The sequence below is a fragment of the Pezoporus flaviventris genome, unplaced genomic scaffold (genome assembly GCF_033815535.1).
Source record: "Pezoporus flaviventris isolate CSIRO_AGI_PZ_B2104156 unplaced genomic scaffold, CSIRO_AGI_Pfla_v1 ptg000035l, whole genome shotgun sequence".
Lineage (NCBI taxonomy): Eukaryota > Metazoa > Chordata > Aves > Psittaciformes > Psittacidae > Pezoporus > Pezoporus flaviventris.
In genome coordinates, this window is record NW_026892583.1 from 2,031,577 (window position 1) to 2,050,893 (window position 19,317).

The 19,317-nt window shown below is 47.1% G+C and overlaps 1 protein-coding gene across 4 annotated transcripts in view; it reads left to right on the top strand.

The window, feature by feature from the left end:
• The window catches only part of CD82 (CD82 molecule), a 41,431-nt gene extending 22,114 nt beyond the window's left edge, over positions 1-19,317 (top strand). For all 4 annotated transcript variants that reach the window (XM_061462100.1, XM_061462102.1, XM_061462101.1 and 1 more), the window contains exons 3-9: positions 3,404-3,476; positions 6,811-6,935; positions 8,346-8,420; positions 13,235-13,342; positions 16,231-16,422; positions 16,679-16,762; positions 17,290-19,317. In XM_061462100.1, the coding sequence (XP_061318084.1) occupies positions 3,404-3,476; positions 6,811-6,935; positions 8,346-8,420; positions 13,235-13,342; positions 16,231-16,422; positions 16,679-16,762; positions 17,290-17,367 (735 nt within the window). In that variant the 3' untranslated portion in view covers positions 17,368-19,317. The remainder of the gene's footprint in view (positions 1-3,403; positions 3,477-6,810; positions 6,936-8,345; positions 8,421-13,234; positions 13,343-16,230; positions 16,423-16,678; positions 16,763-17,289) is intronic.

The window sequence follows — 19,317 nt, forward strand, 5'->3', positions numbered from 1 at the left end:
TCTTCTTTGTTCTGTGCACACCCTGCTCCAAACCAGCTCCTCTGGTGTAGCAGCCAGCCCCTGTCCCTCTTGGGGAAGGCTCATCTGATGCACTGAGCTGGTCCTGTAGAGTTAAGAGTTTTAAGGTGGAGTGTGAGGAAGTCTGTGCTGACCAAAGGGAGAAGCTACTTTCATTACCGCTTTGCTAAGCCCGCTGTGCAGCACAGCCACTGTTGAGTTGCTGTGAGCTCCCAACACAGGCAGGTTTTCTATATCTCATCCTGGTTTCCTGGAGCTACTGAGTTTTGGTGAGGAGCGTGCATGCGCAAATGTGAACATTAATGCTGGTGATGGAGCTCCATGTCTACTCTGAACCTTGAGCTGAGCCTCTGTGATCACATCCTGTGCGGCCCTTGCTGTCTGAAGTGTGCTCTCCAGCCCTGCTTGAAGCTGGTGAATTAAGCCTTTAGTCAACATGCTGGGAACTCTTTTAGAGTTCAGTCAGTCATTGAAATAGCACTTCCACAGCCTGAGGTCTGTGAGGAGGTCCCTTGCTGTAGCTGAAGTAGTTCAGGGACTTGGTGGTATTTTGCAGACATGAAGGCTCACTTCAGGGAAGGGTGTGACCTGCTTTGATTAAAGTTATATGGACTGCTTGCCTACTTGCTGCAAAAGATAGCAAAACCATAAGCTTGGAGTATGAGCTTAGTTTCTCTAATTAAAACTTAACACATCTCTACTTTCTTGGGTAGCAGACACAGGCCATAGCAGATGCTTCCCCTTAAAGGGAAAACAGTTCTGTGAGACAAGTTCAACAGTCTCTGGAAACTATTTGTTTAGAATATATAACTGTCTGTCCTACTCATAACCCTTCTGTAAATGGAACAGAACACTGCTACCTAAAACAAAGCCTGGAGTTTAAGAGCCTTTCCCTGTGCCAGGCTCAATGATGCCTCATGCAGTCTGAGTGTGAAGAGAAGGATGGCTGGGGACCCCAGAAAGGTGTCATCTCCATCACAGCTTAGCTCTTCCTTTCCCTTCACTGGGCTCTGCTGTGACAAACTGCTGGCCCTGCCTTGAGGGAGCTGCATCCTTCTGGCTTGGCTGTGGAATAGGATCTTGCTGAAATCAGGGATGAAATCTCCATCCTGAGGGTGGAGGGGAAACATCCAACCCCTGCTTTGGGAGTTTAAAGCAATGGAGCAGAGGAATTAATCCCTGTGGAAGGCAAATATATTTCTTTCTATGGGGGTTCTAAAGCCAAGCCAGTGGCAGAAGCAGCCTTGCCATGTTATGCAAGCTCCTGAAGATGCTGAGCAGAGATACTATCCTGCTAGGAGTTAAATACACTGTGGTTAATAGCACAGCATTTTCTCCCTGCCTTCCCCTTTTACTGTGTTCCGCAGCAGCTCCTGGCAAACACACACGTTGTGGACTAGAGCAAAGATCAGAGTGAAAACAGGCCTTGGATAATCTGAGCACCTCATAACAAAGAACTTCCCAGGAACTCAGCTCGGCAGCTGTGCTGTGTTTTGTCAGCAACAGCACAACTTAGGTGACGTTTCAGGGTCAGCGAGCCAAGAGGGATGTCACACACAGCCCGGTTTGTGTCTTTGTTAAGACAAATATTTTAGTGAGACTATAGTTGAAGTGTGAGGCTGCCTCAAAACTGTCAGTTCAGCAGTTCTTGGCAATACCAGGCTTGAGAGGGATTTTATAGGCACCACATCTATTGCATGTGCAAAGGGGCCTTTCTAGTTTGATCAGCGGATTGAGCAAGGGAAATCTTGTTACTGCCACCTTACCATTAATATTATTGTTATTATTATGTTTTTCTGGGGTACAAAGGCTACATCTTTTCTGCAGCTGAATCAGTCATCTTCATCCGTCTTCCTAGATGGGGAACTTGCTTGGTGACTTTCTACTCCTGTCCCCAGAGCTATCTACATGTTCTGACCTCTGCCAAGCTAGGAAAGCTTGGAAGCTGCTTATTTCAGACTGTTGCTTTATCTTTGCTCAGAAAAGCTTCTTTGTATGAGGAGCTGAAGCACAGTGTAAACTTTCAAGATGTGGAGCCAGTGTGTGTTCATACAACCCTCTCTGCCAGCTTTATTCAGGTGGTGGTTTGGCTTTTCCTTTGGCTCCCAAATATCCCAACATTCCCTAGTGAAGCATAGAATTGCAATCTCTTTTCAGCCCTGTTGGTTTATTCAGTATTTCACTTTATTCTGTCTTGAAATCCTGCTGATGGAAGAGTTGCTGCTTGCAGTTCACTTCCTCTGGAAGCGTCTCACTTGCATTCCTTGTCCTTCCCTTGTTTCTTCAGTGTCTGTTTTAGGTCTTTGCATGACAAGTGATTTCCAGCCTTTGCTGATGCTTGTTGGCTGAACAGCGCATGTTTCAGCTCCTTATCAAACCTACAGATTTAAAGGCTTCTCAGCTTAGTTACTTTATTATGGGTGTAATGGTGCTCTCATCCTATTTTGGGAGTCATCTACCTGCAAACACCTCACAGTGTAGTATAAGGCATGGTGATACCTAGAAGCTAAAACAGAGCACACTTTCCCTCTATTGCCCCTTCAAAATGATATGGGAAAAACTGTATGTCTTTTGCCTTCTCGATTCCATGTCTGGAATCAGCTGAATCCTCACAGGGACATATTGCTCTATTAATCCTTGCCCTGGATAAGGCTGTGGTGAGCAAGGCAGAGGCCATGGCTGGTGTTTCATAGTGTTTGACTCTCTTGGTGGTAAGATATGTTGACCTGGGGGCTTGGGGTATTGTTCTATAAAGTAGTGACCAAGCCAAACTGCCTAAGCTTGGCTTTGGAATGGGAAGAGCACTCAAGGGAATCTGCATGCAAAGCGAATGCTGCTGGTTTATTGCATTTGTGGGTTGCAGCTCTACTGTTAAAACAGAGCCTGACAAGACATGTTTCCTTCCTGGGAAGGTTCCAGCTGCCAGATATCTAATCCTTTGGCAGCTGGCTTGAAGCCTGGTCCCATAGGGTCAGGGATTTCTGTATTCCAAAAACATCTTTAAAATCAGATGCTAGATGTGTTTGTCCTTTGTCAGTTCTTCACAGCAGCATTGTGCTTACCTTCTGCTTCTGACAACAAGGTTCTAGCAGCAGGGAGGCCCTTCCTCAGGCAGTTTCAAACAGTTATCCAGTACAGCATCGTGTACTACTGCAGTACTGTGTGAAGGACTGCCAAGCAGCACCTGGGGCTCCTGTGCAGTTGGCTGAGGTGCTCTTCCTGGAGTCATGCTAATCCTGTTTACTCTGGGAGGATAGTGTGGGGGAGATGGGATGGGAACAGCAAAAGAATGGTTGTGTTCACTCTGGAAGTATGGAGAATGGTGACTGCTGCATCTTCTTTGTCTAAAATAGTCAGTTAATGTGTTTTGTTCTTACTCTTTCAGATCCTGGGTGCTGTGATCCTGGGTTTTGGGATATGGATTCTGGCCGACAAAACCAGTTTCATTGCAGTTCTACGTAAGACCATCTTTCTTCATCTTATTTCTCCTTCTGAATTGACTCTGGTTCGGAGCTGTGCTTGACCATGGCGTGATCTAGGGACAGCAACACTTCTATGCACAGTCTGTGACCCGAGCAGTAACATGGTGTATAGCACAGTGGGACCCTATCAGGGAAAGAAGGAAAGGGAACAACCCTGGAGACACAGCATTCCTCCTGGTCTTGTGGATTTCAAAACCAGGGGCAGACTGAGACCATTGCCTCTTCACCCAGCGATCCAAAACCATCATGTTAAACATAAGGGCTAGTATTTCATCCTATCTTTGCTGAGTGCTCTGTGTTTCCACAACAGCTTTCTTATCACTATCATGTCCAATGCCTTAATGTAGTTTCTCTGAGTCCCCCCGTGCTCCCACTGTTTTCTGTAATGATCTATTTCAATTTGACAATTTTAAATTCCAAAGAAAGTAAGTACCTGGTTTTATTGATGCTTAGTGTACATTGAAAGTAGGCAGTATGTTGTCCCTAAGCAGGAGAGGATGTAGATCCGAGGGGGGGTGTGGGGGTGTGGAAGATACGGGTCTTTACTGCTCTGACTTCTAAAACATACTTGATTTATACACGCTTCATGAGGCTTAGCCTGGCCATCAGAAGTGGTTTGTGTTGCTGGAGGTGCAAGGTGCTAGCTTGCTTCCTTTCTCTAAGTCAGCCAAGTGCATCGACTTCAGTCTTAACAGAGGGTCTGCTTTCTGCAACAACCAAAGCTGGCTTAGCAGAGCCTGGGCTTTTCAGAGCTGGAAGTGGAGCTTAATCACCAAATGAGCATCCTTCACAAGCTCTGCTTCCTTGGGACTTTGTTCTAGAGGGGGTATCAAACAACTTTTCTGCTTGGCTGGTCTGATTATTCAGTGCCACTACCTCCAGCATTGCTGACTCTGGCGCCAGTGTCAGATGCTGCAGGAGGATTGCCTGCACACTGCAATAATGGCATTCATTTCCCTACTCCCAGCTCCACTGTAAAGAGTTTTATCCCCCAAGTCCTGCTGAACGCTCCAGCCTGGCTTTGGAAGGTGCTGGGTGGAAACAACACTCCCACTAAATGCCATACACACAGATACTGCTGCTGTTTGTTGTGCTGTAGCATCTGGCTTGTTCCTGCAATACTAGAAGGGCAAGAAGCACAGCAAAGGGTGTTGGTTAATAAAGTAGGGGCATGATTCTAATACAGGCAGCCAAAAAGGAGGTTATCAGGGCCTGGTTATTTGCAGCACTCCTCACAGTCTGAGGCATGTTTAGTACCAGTGAGCCAGAGCTGTTTCCTCAGGCTGATGGGTGTTACTATCACTTGTGGAAGTAAGAAGTCCCTCAGCTTGGCTCTGCTTCTTCCTATTTTACCCAGAATCTCTGCTAAGGGAGCATTGAAGGATTTAGCTTCCTTCCTGGAGATTTCCAGTATCAGCTGTTTCTCCCTGCCCCCTTGCTTCCTTTCCCAGCCCTTGCCTCTCTTTCCCTCTGCTTTAGTAACCCAGGCACCAGGGAGGGAGCTCGCTGCAGCAGGGCACTCCAGCCCTGCCAAGGGAGCCTGTTGTACTTGCTTGGCTGCCTGCCCAGCACAGGGTAAAACACGGAGCAACAGCAACCAGAGCAGGAATCATCCTGCCAGCAGAGCTTTCTCTTGCAAGACAAGATGTATTGGACATGTATTGAGAAAAGGAGCAATGGCTCTGGTCCCTCTGCCACTTCTCTGAAGGGTTTTTGAGTGGGAAATGCCTTTTTCTCTTTCCTAAGTTGACTGAACAACTCCTTGCTAGCATTTTGAAGGTGCTGGCACACTTGTATGGTAGCTAAGCAGATTTTAGGAGAGGGAATAGTGTAGTCTTGTGAAGGCCACTTCTGCAAGGCTGCTATTTCAGTAAAGGCTTTGCAGTGCCAGCATCTAGCCTGCACAGCAAGAGTCCCAAGGTGAGGAAGCAGGAGCTGGATCCTGGTTTCTGTGGCGTGTGTCCAGCCAGGGAGAGTCTGGCCTGGAAATGAATCAAGGCTCAAGTGTCCAAAGTGACCTATGTGGCAAACAGCTCTGGTTCATTGTTTCTGGTAACTGATCTTTTTCTTCTGCTCAGCATGTTCTAGGGAAACAGCTTGGAACCTGGTGACTTGCACCAGGTATCACAAAGGAAGGGAGGACTCTATTAGGTGGGAGAGCATTAGTCTGGATTCAGTTACTCTCAACCCATTTCAGGAGCTTGGAGGAAGCTTCTCTTCTGGGACTTCTGTCCAGGAAACTAAATGCTGAGCTCTAGGAACATTGTTTTCATTAATCACTGGACACCCAGAATTCCCGTACACTGCTCAGTTTGCAGGCATAAGAATGTCTCTTAATGATAAATGAGGTTTCTGGTTACTATTTCTAGGCAGAGCGTCTCTTCAACTTGCATACTGTAATGCTTGCTCCTACCAATCCTATCCTGCAAGAAAAAATCCTCTGACCAATGCAAATGTAAAAGCTTGTTTCTTTTGTTGTTTGCAGACTAAATGGTGGAGGGAGAGGACTGGCAGCACCAGCATGTCTGAAATAATAATACCTAAACTTGGTTGAAAACCTCTCTTGAGTGTTCAAGAGCACATTTATTGCAGGCACAATAGAAGGAGGATATGTAAAAGCAGCTAATTTGAGCATCATACCTGTTCTGATGCTAGAGGAATAGCCTCTATTTGCAGGTGGTCTTGCAAGTGCTGCAAGAGCCTTCAATGAATGCCTGGCCACAAGCTATTCAACACTGACTTGTCAAGTAAGCTGTCACATCATCGATGCTCAACACTAGCTGTAGCTCTTGCTGCACAGAGTTTATGTGCTGACTGCAAGTGGATAAGTAAAACCAGAATGGCTGGAACAAGGAGTAGTGCATTAAAGCCACCAGCCAGACCAAGAAGGGCTTTTATGACTTGAAAAAACACTTCCTTAATGGGTAGCAAAAGGAATTGATGCATATAGGCAGTATCTGTGGAGTAGAACATGCTTTATCTTTCTCTCGGAGTGTGTTCATGAGGGAGTTAAAAGTCCAGTCAGCATTAGCTTTATCCAGACAAGGTTTATTTGCTTGGAGTGACCTTCAGTCTCCCAGGCTCTGAGACTCTGAGATAATGGAGACCTGCAGGTTGGCTTTGAAAGTCTTTCTTCGTCAGAAGACACCCAGAAGCAGCTTTGTGTCTCCATGTCCAACATGCCTCTTTGCAGTCCCTTGGTAGAAGATGACAGACTATTACAAGTAGATAGAGGCAGTTCTCTATATGGTGATGGTAGATGTAGTTTTTATTCAGTAGCTAATGTTGTTCTGTCTCCTGGCCCCTACAGAGATGTCATCTCCCTCCCTGAAGATTGGTGCGTACGTCCTCATCGGTGTTGGGGCTCTCACCATGCTGATGGGCTTCCTGGGCTGTCTTGGAGCAGTCAATGAAATCCGATGTCTCTTGGGTCTGGTGAGAGAATCCATTCTATGTTTTAGAGCCAACCTTTAATACCTGCAAACTCTCTGTTGGATTGTAGCTGGGGCTCAGCTCTCCTGGGGGTGGTACCCATGCTAGGTCTTAGTTTGCACACAGTAAATTCTCCAGCGGTCAACAGACTGCAGCAGGGGTTTCTCAGACATTATTGATGGTGAGCTGAAACTCTGTGAAATGAGAGAGGATGTCACTGACACTTTGTGCAAACAGTGGCTTGAGGATTGCCAGCTGAGGAGGTGACCCTATTCCTCATCTCATCATCCATCCATCCCCAACTTCCCAGTTTGCATTGTGTGTTCAGTGATGCAAGGAACAAGTATCAAGGACAGTGAGAGAGAAGAGTGACAGTGTCCTGCTGTGCTGCAAAGTTCAGCTTCTATGGAAAGTGCAGGAGTCAAGGGAGACTTCACAGAATCACAGAACGGTTTGGGTTGGAAGGGACCTTAAAGCTCATCCAGTTCCAACCCCCTGCCATGGGCAGGGACGCCTTCCACTGGACCAGATTGCTCTAAGCCCTGTTCAACCTGGCCTTGAACGCTGCCAGGGATGGGGTAGCCACAGCTTCTCTGGACACCAATGTTGGCCCAGCACCTCAGCACCCTCACAAGGAAGAATTTCTTCCTAAGATCTCATCTAAATCTCCCTCTTTCAGTTGAAAGCCATTTTCCCTTCACTAGGAATGTCATGTATGTTAGGGCCTTTCTTCACATGGTTTGTCTGTAGGACTTTCCTGTCTGTGATGGATGGGATGACACTAGCTTCATATACCTCAGCCTGCTACTTAACTCCTGCTTATTCAGAGTATATATGTAGAGGAAACCAGGTATGGCCACGTTGTGTGTCCTGATATTAGGAACATCTAATGTAATGGTAGTAGCCACCACTGTTTAACCTCAGATGTCAAGCTTTCCTTAAAATCCTTTTATTCCTTAACATTTTCCTTAAAATTCCTTAAATTTAGATCCTTAAATTAAGTATCATTTTTAAAAGACAATATAATAATAATAAGTAGGTTCATAAAATTTACTTTTCTTGGTCTGGTGGCTTTGGAGTAGGCAGGATCCAACTGATTGAGGCCAGAGTGGTCTGGGAATGGAGCTGGAGGTGGCAAAGGGAGCATGGCACATGCAGAAGGTGCTTGTAAACCCCTCTCCCTCCTGAAGTCTTCCTGTTGGCCTGATGGGAGAAGTGCTGAAGTGCACTGGCCTGATGTAGATGCTTGTATTTAAGCCCTTTACTGGGGAGAGCACTGCTGATAGCAGAGCTTCTCTATTGACAAAGGTATTGGCTTAATGTTGTGACTTCTCTTGTGTATGAAATCTTACTAAAACTGTTATGTACAGACTTTTCTAAAGGCTGATAGTGATCATCTGTTTTTGTTTCCAGTACTTCACCTGCCTGATGATAATCCTCATAACTCAGGTTGCTGCTGGACTGGTCATCTACTTCCAGAAGGAAACTGTAAGTATTTGTTACTGTGCATGTTTTCCTTGGTCTTGGCTTGGGGGCACAGGAGACACCTGGAAATTCTGTCTTCTAAACTGGGCTATACCATTAGCAGGCGTAGAATCACAGAATGGTTAGGGTAGGAAAGGGCCTTAACATCATCTAGTTCTAATAACTGGATTCTCCTTTCTTCTACCCGAGCCTAGCAGCTTTGCTGTACAGTTCTGTATCTGCCAGCCTCAGTAGTGCTACTTTCTCAAGGATTATAAAGCTCTGTTTGGTATGCAGACTTTATTTTGGGTAGTGGGAACAGTAAGAAGAAATTCCTGAAAGGCTTTTGACCACACTTCCTCTTGATCCTGCTGTAGACTACTGTTTAGGCATGTAGTAACAGTGATTACTACTGTGTTGCCATCACTGGTGCCTTGAGGGGTTACCAGCCCGGGTGATTGCTTTTGATTGGCCTCCCTTCTTGTGTCATCTTGTTCCATCCTTTCAGTCCTCCTGCCTCTGTATTTAAAGCTCTCCTTGGAAGAGCTGCCCTCTTTCCCCAAGAGCAAACTCGAGTATCTGACAGTTCCTGTACTACAGTTTGAGCTTGAAGCCAAGTGGTTTAACATTTTGAAGTGGATCTCTTTGTCAGGAGTGCAGTTGCACAGTGTATGCTTCCAGAGCTCCAATAGGCTTGGTAGCATAAAGGGAATAACCTTTGAGCTACTGGAGTGCATTGCAACAGCCTTTCCTTGGCTATAGGTTCTCTGGCCAAGCAGTGCCCAGGCCTCCAGCTGTTTGACAGCTAAACTGGGAGCAAGTTATGACTGTGGGGTCCCTGCTGGCTCCTGTCCTGGTGTGCCCGTTGCTGTACCAGTTGTGGATAACCCTGTCCTCTGCCACATAGCTGTGTATCTGTACCACTGCACTGCTTGCTTCTCCTAAGCCAACCCTCCTGCAAGGTGATTATACAAAGCAAGTGGTTGAGGAAATTATGGATGAGGAGTGGGGTGAAGGTCTGCCCTGGTGTAGCTGGTTATGAGTTTTGTACAGGGGGCTGTGTTGCCTGTAGCAGTTGTTGGCTGGGTTTCTTGGCAATGTGAACGTTGCTTGCTCTCTGGGCTGGCTGGAGCTGCAGGAGAAACTGAAACATTGGCTAGCTGATGTGTAAAGTTAGAGCGTTGAACGAGCTGATGATTCTCAACACATAGCTCTGACTCATGCAGAGGAGGACGTGTGGGGATGGGCATTCCCCTGCAGTGGGGAAATGTGACTATTGCAGACCATGAAATTCCGTACCTCTGTTGGTATTTCTCTTCCAGCTGTCACTGCTCTAGAAAATGCCAGCTTTTGAGCTGTAGTTCTTCATTTGAACCTCACACCAGGGAGAGAATGAAAGTGCTGGGGTGGGGGGTGTGTGTCTGTACAGCCCTTGGAGCTGGTGTGGCTGAGGTCATCATTTGTATGGATCCATCAGAATGATGGGGGGAGATGGGCTTTGAACAGATGCTCAGTGAACAAAACTCATGGGAAAGCTCTTCTAGAGCCCTTCTATTTCAGAGATCCTCCAAAGTCCCTGCCTAGAGCACTAAGAAAAGCTGTTTCAGGAAGGTCTTGGCTGAAACCATACACTGCTCGGTGGCTGCGCTTCAATGATGCTATGCATGTCGCTCTGCTTGACTTGACGTACGTCATCCCAGTACAGCAAAAAAGCAAACTGTAAACTGCTTAAGATCCAGGCCCTGGATATCTATTGTGTTCTTTGTGTTTATTTCTTTCTAACGTCAGGAACTTGGTTAGATATAAAACAAGGAATTGCAAGAGCAGAGGAGAGGAGTGTGGATCCAGAATATAGCAGGGTGATACTCGCTCCTCCACTCCTTGTAACCAAAGTATTTATTAGTGCACTGCAGTAGACAGGATTATTATCGTACTCCCCTCTACATGCCCTTTTCCTGCTTGGTTGCTACAGATTTGCTTGATGGATTTTTTTTTTTTGTTGGAATATTTATTCCTTTTCATTGCCAAAATCCCCACCCCTACATATGAAAGCAGGCTGAAATAGAGTTAATGTAACTGTAAATGGCTGAGTGACAGGAAGGCTGCTGCTTTGCCTGCCCCATGGGCATTGCTGGAGGAATGCCCCTTCAGACTGGAATTGCCCAGTGCTACAGGGAGGATGTTGATGCAACACCCATTTGCCTACATCTGTTGGCAACTGAAACGCTGGGGTGGGGTTTTTTAGTGACAACAAAAATAGTAATGTCACAAATGGCTCTGTGCTTTGTGAGCTGAATGTTACTTGCCTACATCGAGTGGATCACAAGCCCTTATGCATATGAGAGCCCTGGGCAAGGTCTCCCTTTAGAGTTCCCTGCATCTTGGCTCTAAATGCCTTGAGTGAAGCAGAGCAGTGGCCTTTTGGGAGTTACCCTACTTGGTAGCTATTGTTTGCAGCAAACAGGCCCCCTGTGATTGTGTGGAGTGACTTGTCTGGGGCTCTGCATTAGTTTCAGAATATGAAGTGACTGGGAGGATGAGAGCCCTCTCATGTGTTTTTGAGCTTATTTAGGTGTGCAGGCTAGATCCTAGGATGCTGGAGGAAGGATGTAGCTTGAGTCCCACACAGAGTATATGATAGACAACTGATGGTGTTTAACAGTGGAAGAAGCCTGCACAATTCATTCTGTGAGCAAGACTGGAACCAAAGACCTGTGCTCTTGCCTCTGGTGTTCATCTTTGCCCAGTCTCCCTCTTCAGTAAGCCTGTGTGAAGGGAAGTCTGACAGCCTTGCTGCTGGTAGTGGTCTGTGGCTTTGGTGTCTTGGCTTTGAATGTCTCTGCTTTGGGGTGCTGGAGTTCTGCCTTCTAACACCAGGCTAGAGCTGGGAAGCAGCAGAAAGCAAAGGTAGCAGTCATGCTCCACACAGCACTGAGTCCTGCCAGGCCTTAAATGGGTGAAGATAAGATATTGAAAGCTTTCCCAAGAGTTCAATATGCCTTTCTAGCTCATTGCTGTTTCAGTGACCAGCTGCAGGTCCCTGTGTTTGCCCTTTAGGCTGCTCTGCCAGGTAAGCCTGTGAATAAGCTGCCTGTGTGTGCTCTGCAGAGCTGGGCTATTGTTTTCACAACATTCCCCCCTTCTCCAGTTACTTCCTGAAACACCTAAGAAAGCCTGAGTTTAACTGGAATGCCTCACCCTTTGAAAGCAGAGTTGTTTGAAGACTTCTTCCTTGTTCTTGTGTAAGAGTAGAGGAAGAGCAGGCATACCACTTCCTATGCAGCTGTGGTTGAGCACAGCTGTGGTTGAGCACATCTGATTCAGACCCTGTCTCTCTGCTTCTGGTGGGGTCCTGGGATGGAGAACAGAGGCACTGCCTGGATTCATGCAGAAGTGACCCTAGCCTCCCTAATAGCTAAGGGACTAGGTGGGCCCAGGGTAGGACAACAAGCCCAGCTCCCCTTGCCCCCCTCTGCATGTGGAGCAGCAGTGTAAGGATGGGACCTCAGAGGTTCAGTAACTGATAAGGCTTATGGTAGCAGCCAAGGCCAATCTCATTAGTGAGAACCAGGTCAGGTTGCCTTGCTTCTCAGGGAAGGAAAAGGGGAAGCGAAGTAATTAAAAGGGGAAGAGCTAGACATCATGAGAAGAAAGATCATGCAGCTCCCATCTGTCTGGGCCTGACGTAGCTGATCCCAGTGACCTGAGCTGCAGGTTTCCTGGGAAGAAGAGTTGCTGATGTAGAGAAGCTTCTCTTAACAGTAGGCACTGCTTCCGCTTGCTGGGTGTCTCTGGGTTTGCCATGGTCATTTGCAATGCTTAACAGAAGCAGGACAGGGAAAAACTGTTTCCACTGACCTGAAATATGCTGTAGCACCATAGACACAAAGGTAATACGTGGGATGGGAGCATCTTAGTGCTCAGGGTGATGTAACTGTCCCATCCCTGAAGCAGTCTCATGATGCTTCTCTCCAACCTCTTGTGAGCTGGGTCTGACTTTAGCAGTAGCAGATATCCTTGTGTACAGGCTGGCTGAGTTTCAGAGGGAGGTGGGAGGAAGAAGGTGAAAGAGTCTGCTGCATGGTGGCTTGTACCTCTCTTCAGATTGTGTGGTGTGAATATGATAAAGAATGGGGGCAAAGGGATGATTTGATACACCTGAGCTTTGGGAGAAGACTCGGTTTAGGCAGTTGTAGTACTTCCTGTCTTGATACAGAAGCAGCAGTTGTAGGAGTCTGGGGAGAGGCAGATCAATGCCTTGTGAAATGGGGAAGTTTCCCCCAGCTGTGTGTCAAAACCCAGCTGCAGACAGGAGCACAGTGATTCAGACCTTCCCTGCGTGGTGGACGAGAACTGCAGTGATTGAGACCCTGCGACAGAGTCTCCCTTGCAGTGCAAGGTTAGAAATAACATTACCTGTGAGTACTTAAGGCAGTGTTGCCCTTCAGCTTGCACTTAGCTTTCACCTCTGTCTCGCTCGGGACTGGCAGCAGTTCTTCAGCCTCTCTCTTACCAGGATAACCATACCAAGATCTGTTTCCTTTATTGCTCATCAGGTTTGAAACTCTTTTCTGTGCCTGGATAAGGACTTGCTGGGAAATACTGGTTCTTTGCCTGTTGTATTGCATATCAAAGCTGCTGTCTTGCCCTCCCTTCAAGACGGAGGCTGCATATCCCACCTTATCTGTTACTTTTTGCAATCTCCTGGTGTCAAACCAGAACATGCAGTTAGCTTTGGCGTATTCTTAGTGACCAAAGCTACATTATATACACCCTAAGCCCCAAAGAAAGGCTACAAAGAATTGACTAATAACTCTCCTGCCGATGTTCCTTGACAGCTGAAAGAAGAGTTGTCTCGCATAGTTCGAAGTCTGATTGAAAAATACGACCCTTTGAATGATGATGAGAGGAACCTACAAGATGCATGGGACTATGTACAAACCCAGGTGAGTCATGGGGGTCAGCAAGAGACAGATAATGCTCGTTGTCAGTAAATGCCTTTAAAACTATGCTGAGGGCAGGAAACAGGTATTGCAAGAGGCAATACCATAGTGCATTGATGTGGCTGATCTACAGAGTTGCCTGTGAGGGTTGGTGCCTGCAGACTAGGTAGCTGTCTTGTTTGCTATTGCAAGGTAAGGCCCCAAAACATTAGTACGTGCTGGCTGTTAGGACTAGATAGTATTGGCTGCATAGGCTAATATATCTGGCTTATCAGATGGCACCCCAACACTTCTCTTTGTCTGCAGGGCCTCCAGAATAGTAGCCTGTAGCTTACTGCTTGGTGCATATCACTTGCTTATTGTGATGGCTCTTCTGCCAGTGTCAGTGTTCTTGAGAGCCATCCAACTGCCTATGGTTTCTGTTTTAGCATCAGGGTCAGCACTTGAGCAACTAGGTCAGTGTTCAGGCACACTAGAGTCATCATAGCTGTTGACTGCCGAACCACAAGCTTGAGAGCTGGCTGTTGGGCTTAAATACATGCCCAGCGTGGGACTGATGTGTAGCAAGTACAAGTAAGAGAGTTTTTCTTATGTCTTCAGTCTGCAAAACACTGACCTGCAGTTTCTCCGCCTTGGATGGGAAATGATTTATTTATGCTTTATCAGTATAGTTGCATCTATCACTGTAGTTGCTAGTGAATCCAAGAGAAGCCTAAGTCTACTGTGAACTATCACACTTGAGCCTTTCTTTTATGTGGGAACAGAAGAAGGTTTTGTAGAGGTGGAGAAGTCAAGCATTAGGAGTAGGAGCTTAGTTCCTCTCATACACTGGAGTCAGCATTTGAAAGGGGGTGGTTGTTCAGAGAACAGCTTGGAGTTAGAAATCCAAACCTCTGTGAGGCAGAGGAAGCCCCTTCTAGAGGCTGGGTCTTCAACTCTTGTTTAGAAACCAAGTGCTCATTCTGGTGTGGGTGTTCAGCTGTTTGTACATCCGTTCTCATGTCTTTTACGTCAGACTGAAACATTACTCTTCCTGCTGAGCAGAGAGGGATTTTCCCCTAAACTTCCACCTCATGTTTAATAATCTTCTGCTCTGTTCCACCTTACAAGCACTAGGATTCATGCTTAAGATAAGAACATAGACTCACAGACTGGTTTGAGTTGGAAGGGACCTTAAAGCTCATCCAGTTCCAACCCCTGCCATGGGCAGGGACACCTTCCACTGGAGCAGCTTGCTCCAAGCCCCTGTGTCCAACCTGGCCTTGAACACTGCCAGGGATGGGGCAGCCACAGCTTCTCTGGACACCCTGTGCCAGCACCTCAGCACCCTCACAGGGAAGAGCTTCTGCCTAAGAGCTCAGCTCAGTCTCCCCTCTTGTCAGGTTAAACCCATTCCCTTTGTCCTGTTGCTCCATGCCCTTGTAAAAAGCCCCTCTCCAAATTACTTGTGGCCCCTTTTAGGTATTGGAAGGCTGCCACTGGGTCCCCAGAGCTTTTTCTTTTCCAGGCTGAACAAGCCCAACTCTCAGAACTGTCGTTGCTGGACTTCCCAATGTGCTTTCCCCTCCAGCAACTGCAGTTTTATCACGTGGCTGTAGAGGAATGTAAATGTTTCTTCGGATGGAAAATTCCCCTGGTCCCATCTTCCAGCCAGCCCCAGCTGCAGCCATGTGGATGTGAACTCGTGGTGCCTCCTTGGGGCTCGGTGGCATGTTGACGCCATCGTGCGGTGGCTGCTGGTGTCCCCCCGGGGGTCATAGCTCATATCAGTGGTACCTTGAATTGGGAACCAGAACATGAAAATTCACTGCTTAGTGTCTGATCAAAAGATGTGTGTTACTGAAAGAAAAATCAAGTCTTGCCATTTAAACCTCTGGAAGTGGCATCACAAGTGGAAGATGACTAAGTGGTAATTACAGAATCATGGAATCAAGCAGTTGGAAGTGACCTTTATGGTCACCCACTCCAACTGCTCCTCAGCGCTGCCAAGGCCACCCCTAACCCATGGCACTGAGGCCTCATCTCCACCATGTGTGAACACTTGCAGGGACGGTGACTGCAGCCCTGCCCTGGGCAGCCTGTTCCAATGCCTGAGCACCCTCTGGGACAGGAATTGTTCCTCAGCTCCATCTAAACCTGCTCTGGTGCAGCTTGAGGCCGTTTCCTCTTGTCCCATCCCTTGCTCCTTGGGAGCAGAGCCCAGCCCCTTCCTGGCTCCATCCTTTTCAGGTGTCTTTGAATATATGTGAGGTCAACACATTAATCTCTTGCCTGCCTTGTGTCACCCTCTCTAAGGCAATCTGCTGACAGTGAACTGGAGGGACTGAAAAATGCCTCTCAAACATATCACACAGGACAGCTGCCCTCCTCCAGCTGACCCACCAGCAATATCTGTTGTTCACTTTTACCTCTCTTCGACATTATCATCTGGAAATAAGATGAGGTTTGCTAGTATTTAGTCTGCAAAGGATTGCACTCTGTGGAATTGATGTCAAGCTGTATGGCCTGCTGAAACCTGAGTATTTATGCCTCATGCAATAAGGCTTGGAAAGTATTCATGTTCTAGCATGACTGGTGTGCTAGAACTCTGTGGATGACCTGTGCATATTCTAGTTTACTAAGCTCAAAGGCTGCTGGAAGTGGCCCTTCGACTTGTCTTGCTAGCAGAGGAAATAAAGCCCCTGTTTTTTGGACAGCGCTGTGCATAGGTTATCATCTGATAACCAGGGTGATGTTCTGACATAACTAATTCATGCAGGCTGTATAGCCTGACTGTTGTTGTCACACAGGGAGCTCCTGCATACTTGTACCTCCGCTGCCTGTTTGTCTTCACGTGCAGTATGTTACCAGTGCAAAGTGTAAGACTGTGATGATCTCTTTCTGCTTATCAGATTGCCTGCTGTGGCTGGACTGGAGCAAAGGACTGGGAAAACAATGAGATTCTTATCAACCAAAGCATGACTGCATATCCCTGCTCCTGCTCCAATAGCTCCAAGGACTTTCAGGTAGATACTGGCTTCTGTAATCTGGATGTCCCCATCAATGGCACTGCAACGTATGCTGACTGGCCTGTTCATCAGCAGGTGAGTGTGTGTATCTTCAACTGAAGTCACCTTGTCTTTGTTCTTCTTAGCGTTGTTCCCATGTCAGTATAGCTTAAAGTACTGGTGGAAATTGGGGGTGGAAGGCAGGGATATGCCCCTTCCTGCTAAAGCTACTGTGAAACTTAGTTTAGAAGTAAGTGGGATAATCCCTGCATGCACAAGGAGATGTGTTATGGATAGCTTGAGATACTTTTATTCATATTTCCTTCCATTGTGACCATATTTTTTTCCATAGGGATGTATGGATGGTGTAGAGCAGTGGTTGAAGGACAACCTTGGTGTCATTCTTGGGGTCTGCACGGGTGTTGCTGTTATAGAGGTAAGTCATTCCCTGACATGGACCCATAGTGCTTTACCATGGAGTCTCTTTTAAAGGCAGAGCTGTTTATTCAGGTAATAGATGCCTGGTTTAATGGCGGTGCAGTTCTAGCTCTTGGCTGTGTCTGCCACTTGTCTACCACATTCAAATGTTTTGAATTGATACTTCCAGGGGTTGGATTAAAAACTGAACAAATCCCTGTGGTCTACTTGTGGTTCCTTTGCTGTGTCTAACACTTGGCAATTCACTGTATGCATAATCAGGAAGAACAAGACAAGCAACATCCCACTAGTGAGATCTCACTTGTTGCCTTAAATAGCTTATAACAGATTCCAGATGAAGGCAAATCTTTTTGCATCAAAATATTATTGTTGTCCTGATTATTGCATATTTCTTGCATTTCAGACTGTTAACCTTTGTGGTGTCATTAGAAGGAGACCACTGTATTCTACTCCTCTTTATCACCCTTTCTTCCCACTTTGTGTTTGGGTGCTGATTTTGTTTCCATTCTTCATTGCTTGTTCCAGCTGCTGGGGATGATCCTGTCCATCTCGCTTTGCAAGAACATACACAGTGAAGACTACACCAAAGTGCCCAAGTCTTGAGATGGCTGAAACCAGAGCTACAGCCCCACAGAGAAAGGAGCAAACAGAACATTCCTGCCTCATACCCAGACTGTCCAACCGTTGACCATTACTCCTGTGACATCCCATTTCTCATACCACTCTGCTAAGAACTGTTAGAGCTGCAATACAGCCTGATCTTCTGGCAATAGGGCCCTTGGGCCACCTGCATCCTGCCTCTGGATTATTTTTACTTCAAGAAGCAGAACTTAACTGTCTCATATCACATGAGACACGGATTAACCTGAGGGGACAATGCTTTTTCTGCCTGCTCCGTGTTAAACGATACTACTCATATCCCCATTCTACAACCCACTGGGCCTAATACACAACAACTCCTCTCCAACCTTGTTCTCCTCCACACATGTTCCCCACTACCCTCAGAAGTCCCATCTCCTTGTCTCTTGAACCAGGATTGCTGTTGAGATTCCAGTGCTTTGATAGCTTCACGTACTTCACTGACGTGTGGTGGTAACTACTTGTGCTTTATAGGCCCTCTCCTCCCTTGCAGTTAACCTGATTCAGCTCTTCCTATGCATTTTCCAGCCTAGGCTCTCATCTGAACTATTGAGTGCTATCCTCATCCTCGCTTCTCTTGCTTCTGGAGTCAGCTATGCCTTGCCTTCAGTGGAGTTCTTCCCTTTGACTGTGATGAGGAGCCAACAGGAGGGCTCCAAGCCTACCTATTCCTAGTGTGTCCTGGCAGATTGTGGCGGTGGTGCTCAGCTGCTTCTGGAATGGGTTCCTTGGGTTCTGGATTTGGCACTTCCACGTTTCTCCCACTTGCCTCTTTTCCTTTCCCCCAGCACTGCTTTGCTGGCTCTTGTCAGCTTGGAGGCACTTCAGAGACTGCTGCAGAGCATGGGTTCAGCCCCAGGCTGGCTCTGCTGGTTGCATTCTTGGGTTGCCAACTTTTATAGAGGTTATGATTAACTTGATTCTTCCCCTGCCCCCTTTATGAACATAAAGTTCGTTAGCTGTGGTTTTGAATATGGAGAGATCTGACTGCCATTGCTAATGCTGTGTATTAGAGAGAACACCACTGCCAGTGCCCAGTTTAGGTTCTGGAATGCAAGGTGTCCTGGGTCACTCTTATTCAGTTGTTCAGTCTTCTGACTGTGCTTTGGAGCCGTGGCTGCGTCCTGAGCTCCATCTCGAGTCTAAGCACTGCAGCAGTTACAGGTAGTTCTGTGATTGTGCAGGCTGGGTGGTTTCTGTACTTAATGCCTGGGCTGTTGGCTCTGTTCAGCCGGTGGCCAGCAGCAAAGAGTGTTGTAGAGCAGCAGAAAGTATAAAAGGTATGTGAAAACCAGCCCCAGCTTCTTAGATAAGGGAGCTGGATGCTCATCCTCAGTCTTAGGGGTGGCTTGGGCACAAACCATTTTCCACAGTTGCACGTCTGTGCAATGACAGGCAGCAGGAGGGAGAAGTGGATGGTCCATGCCTGAGAGTTGATATGAGGTACTTGGTGAGGGAACCTTTGCCTTACAGAGGTGGTCCTAGGTCTGTCTCTTGTCAGGGTTGGGTTGTAGACATAACCCTAATTGTGGTTCCAAGGGATGGCTTCACTACCTGCTCAGTGTTCCTTCTCAGAGGAAGGGCTCATCCTGCAAGGGATCAAGGCCCTGCAGTGGGTCCCTGCTTTGTCCTTGCCTCTGGACACAGCAGTGAGTGGGGAGAGGAGGTGTGACTGGGCAACTGTGTTTTATGGAGGTCTGATAAGGCTTTGCTATTTTGAGACAGCTGCCCCGTCCTGCACAGATCCTTCAAGCTGACCTTTGCTACAGCAGAAGGCACCCTTCTCGGCAGTAAAGCTTGCTAGCTTTTGTAGCACAAAGTCTGTTCTCTACTGTGTTCTCATTTGTAAGATTCTTGTTCAGTTACAGATGCCAATGTCAAGCTGCAAGTAAAAAGGAGCCCATGCTGGGTTTC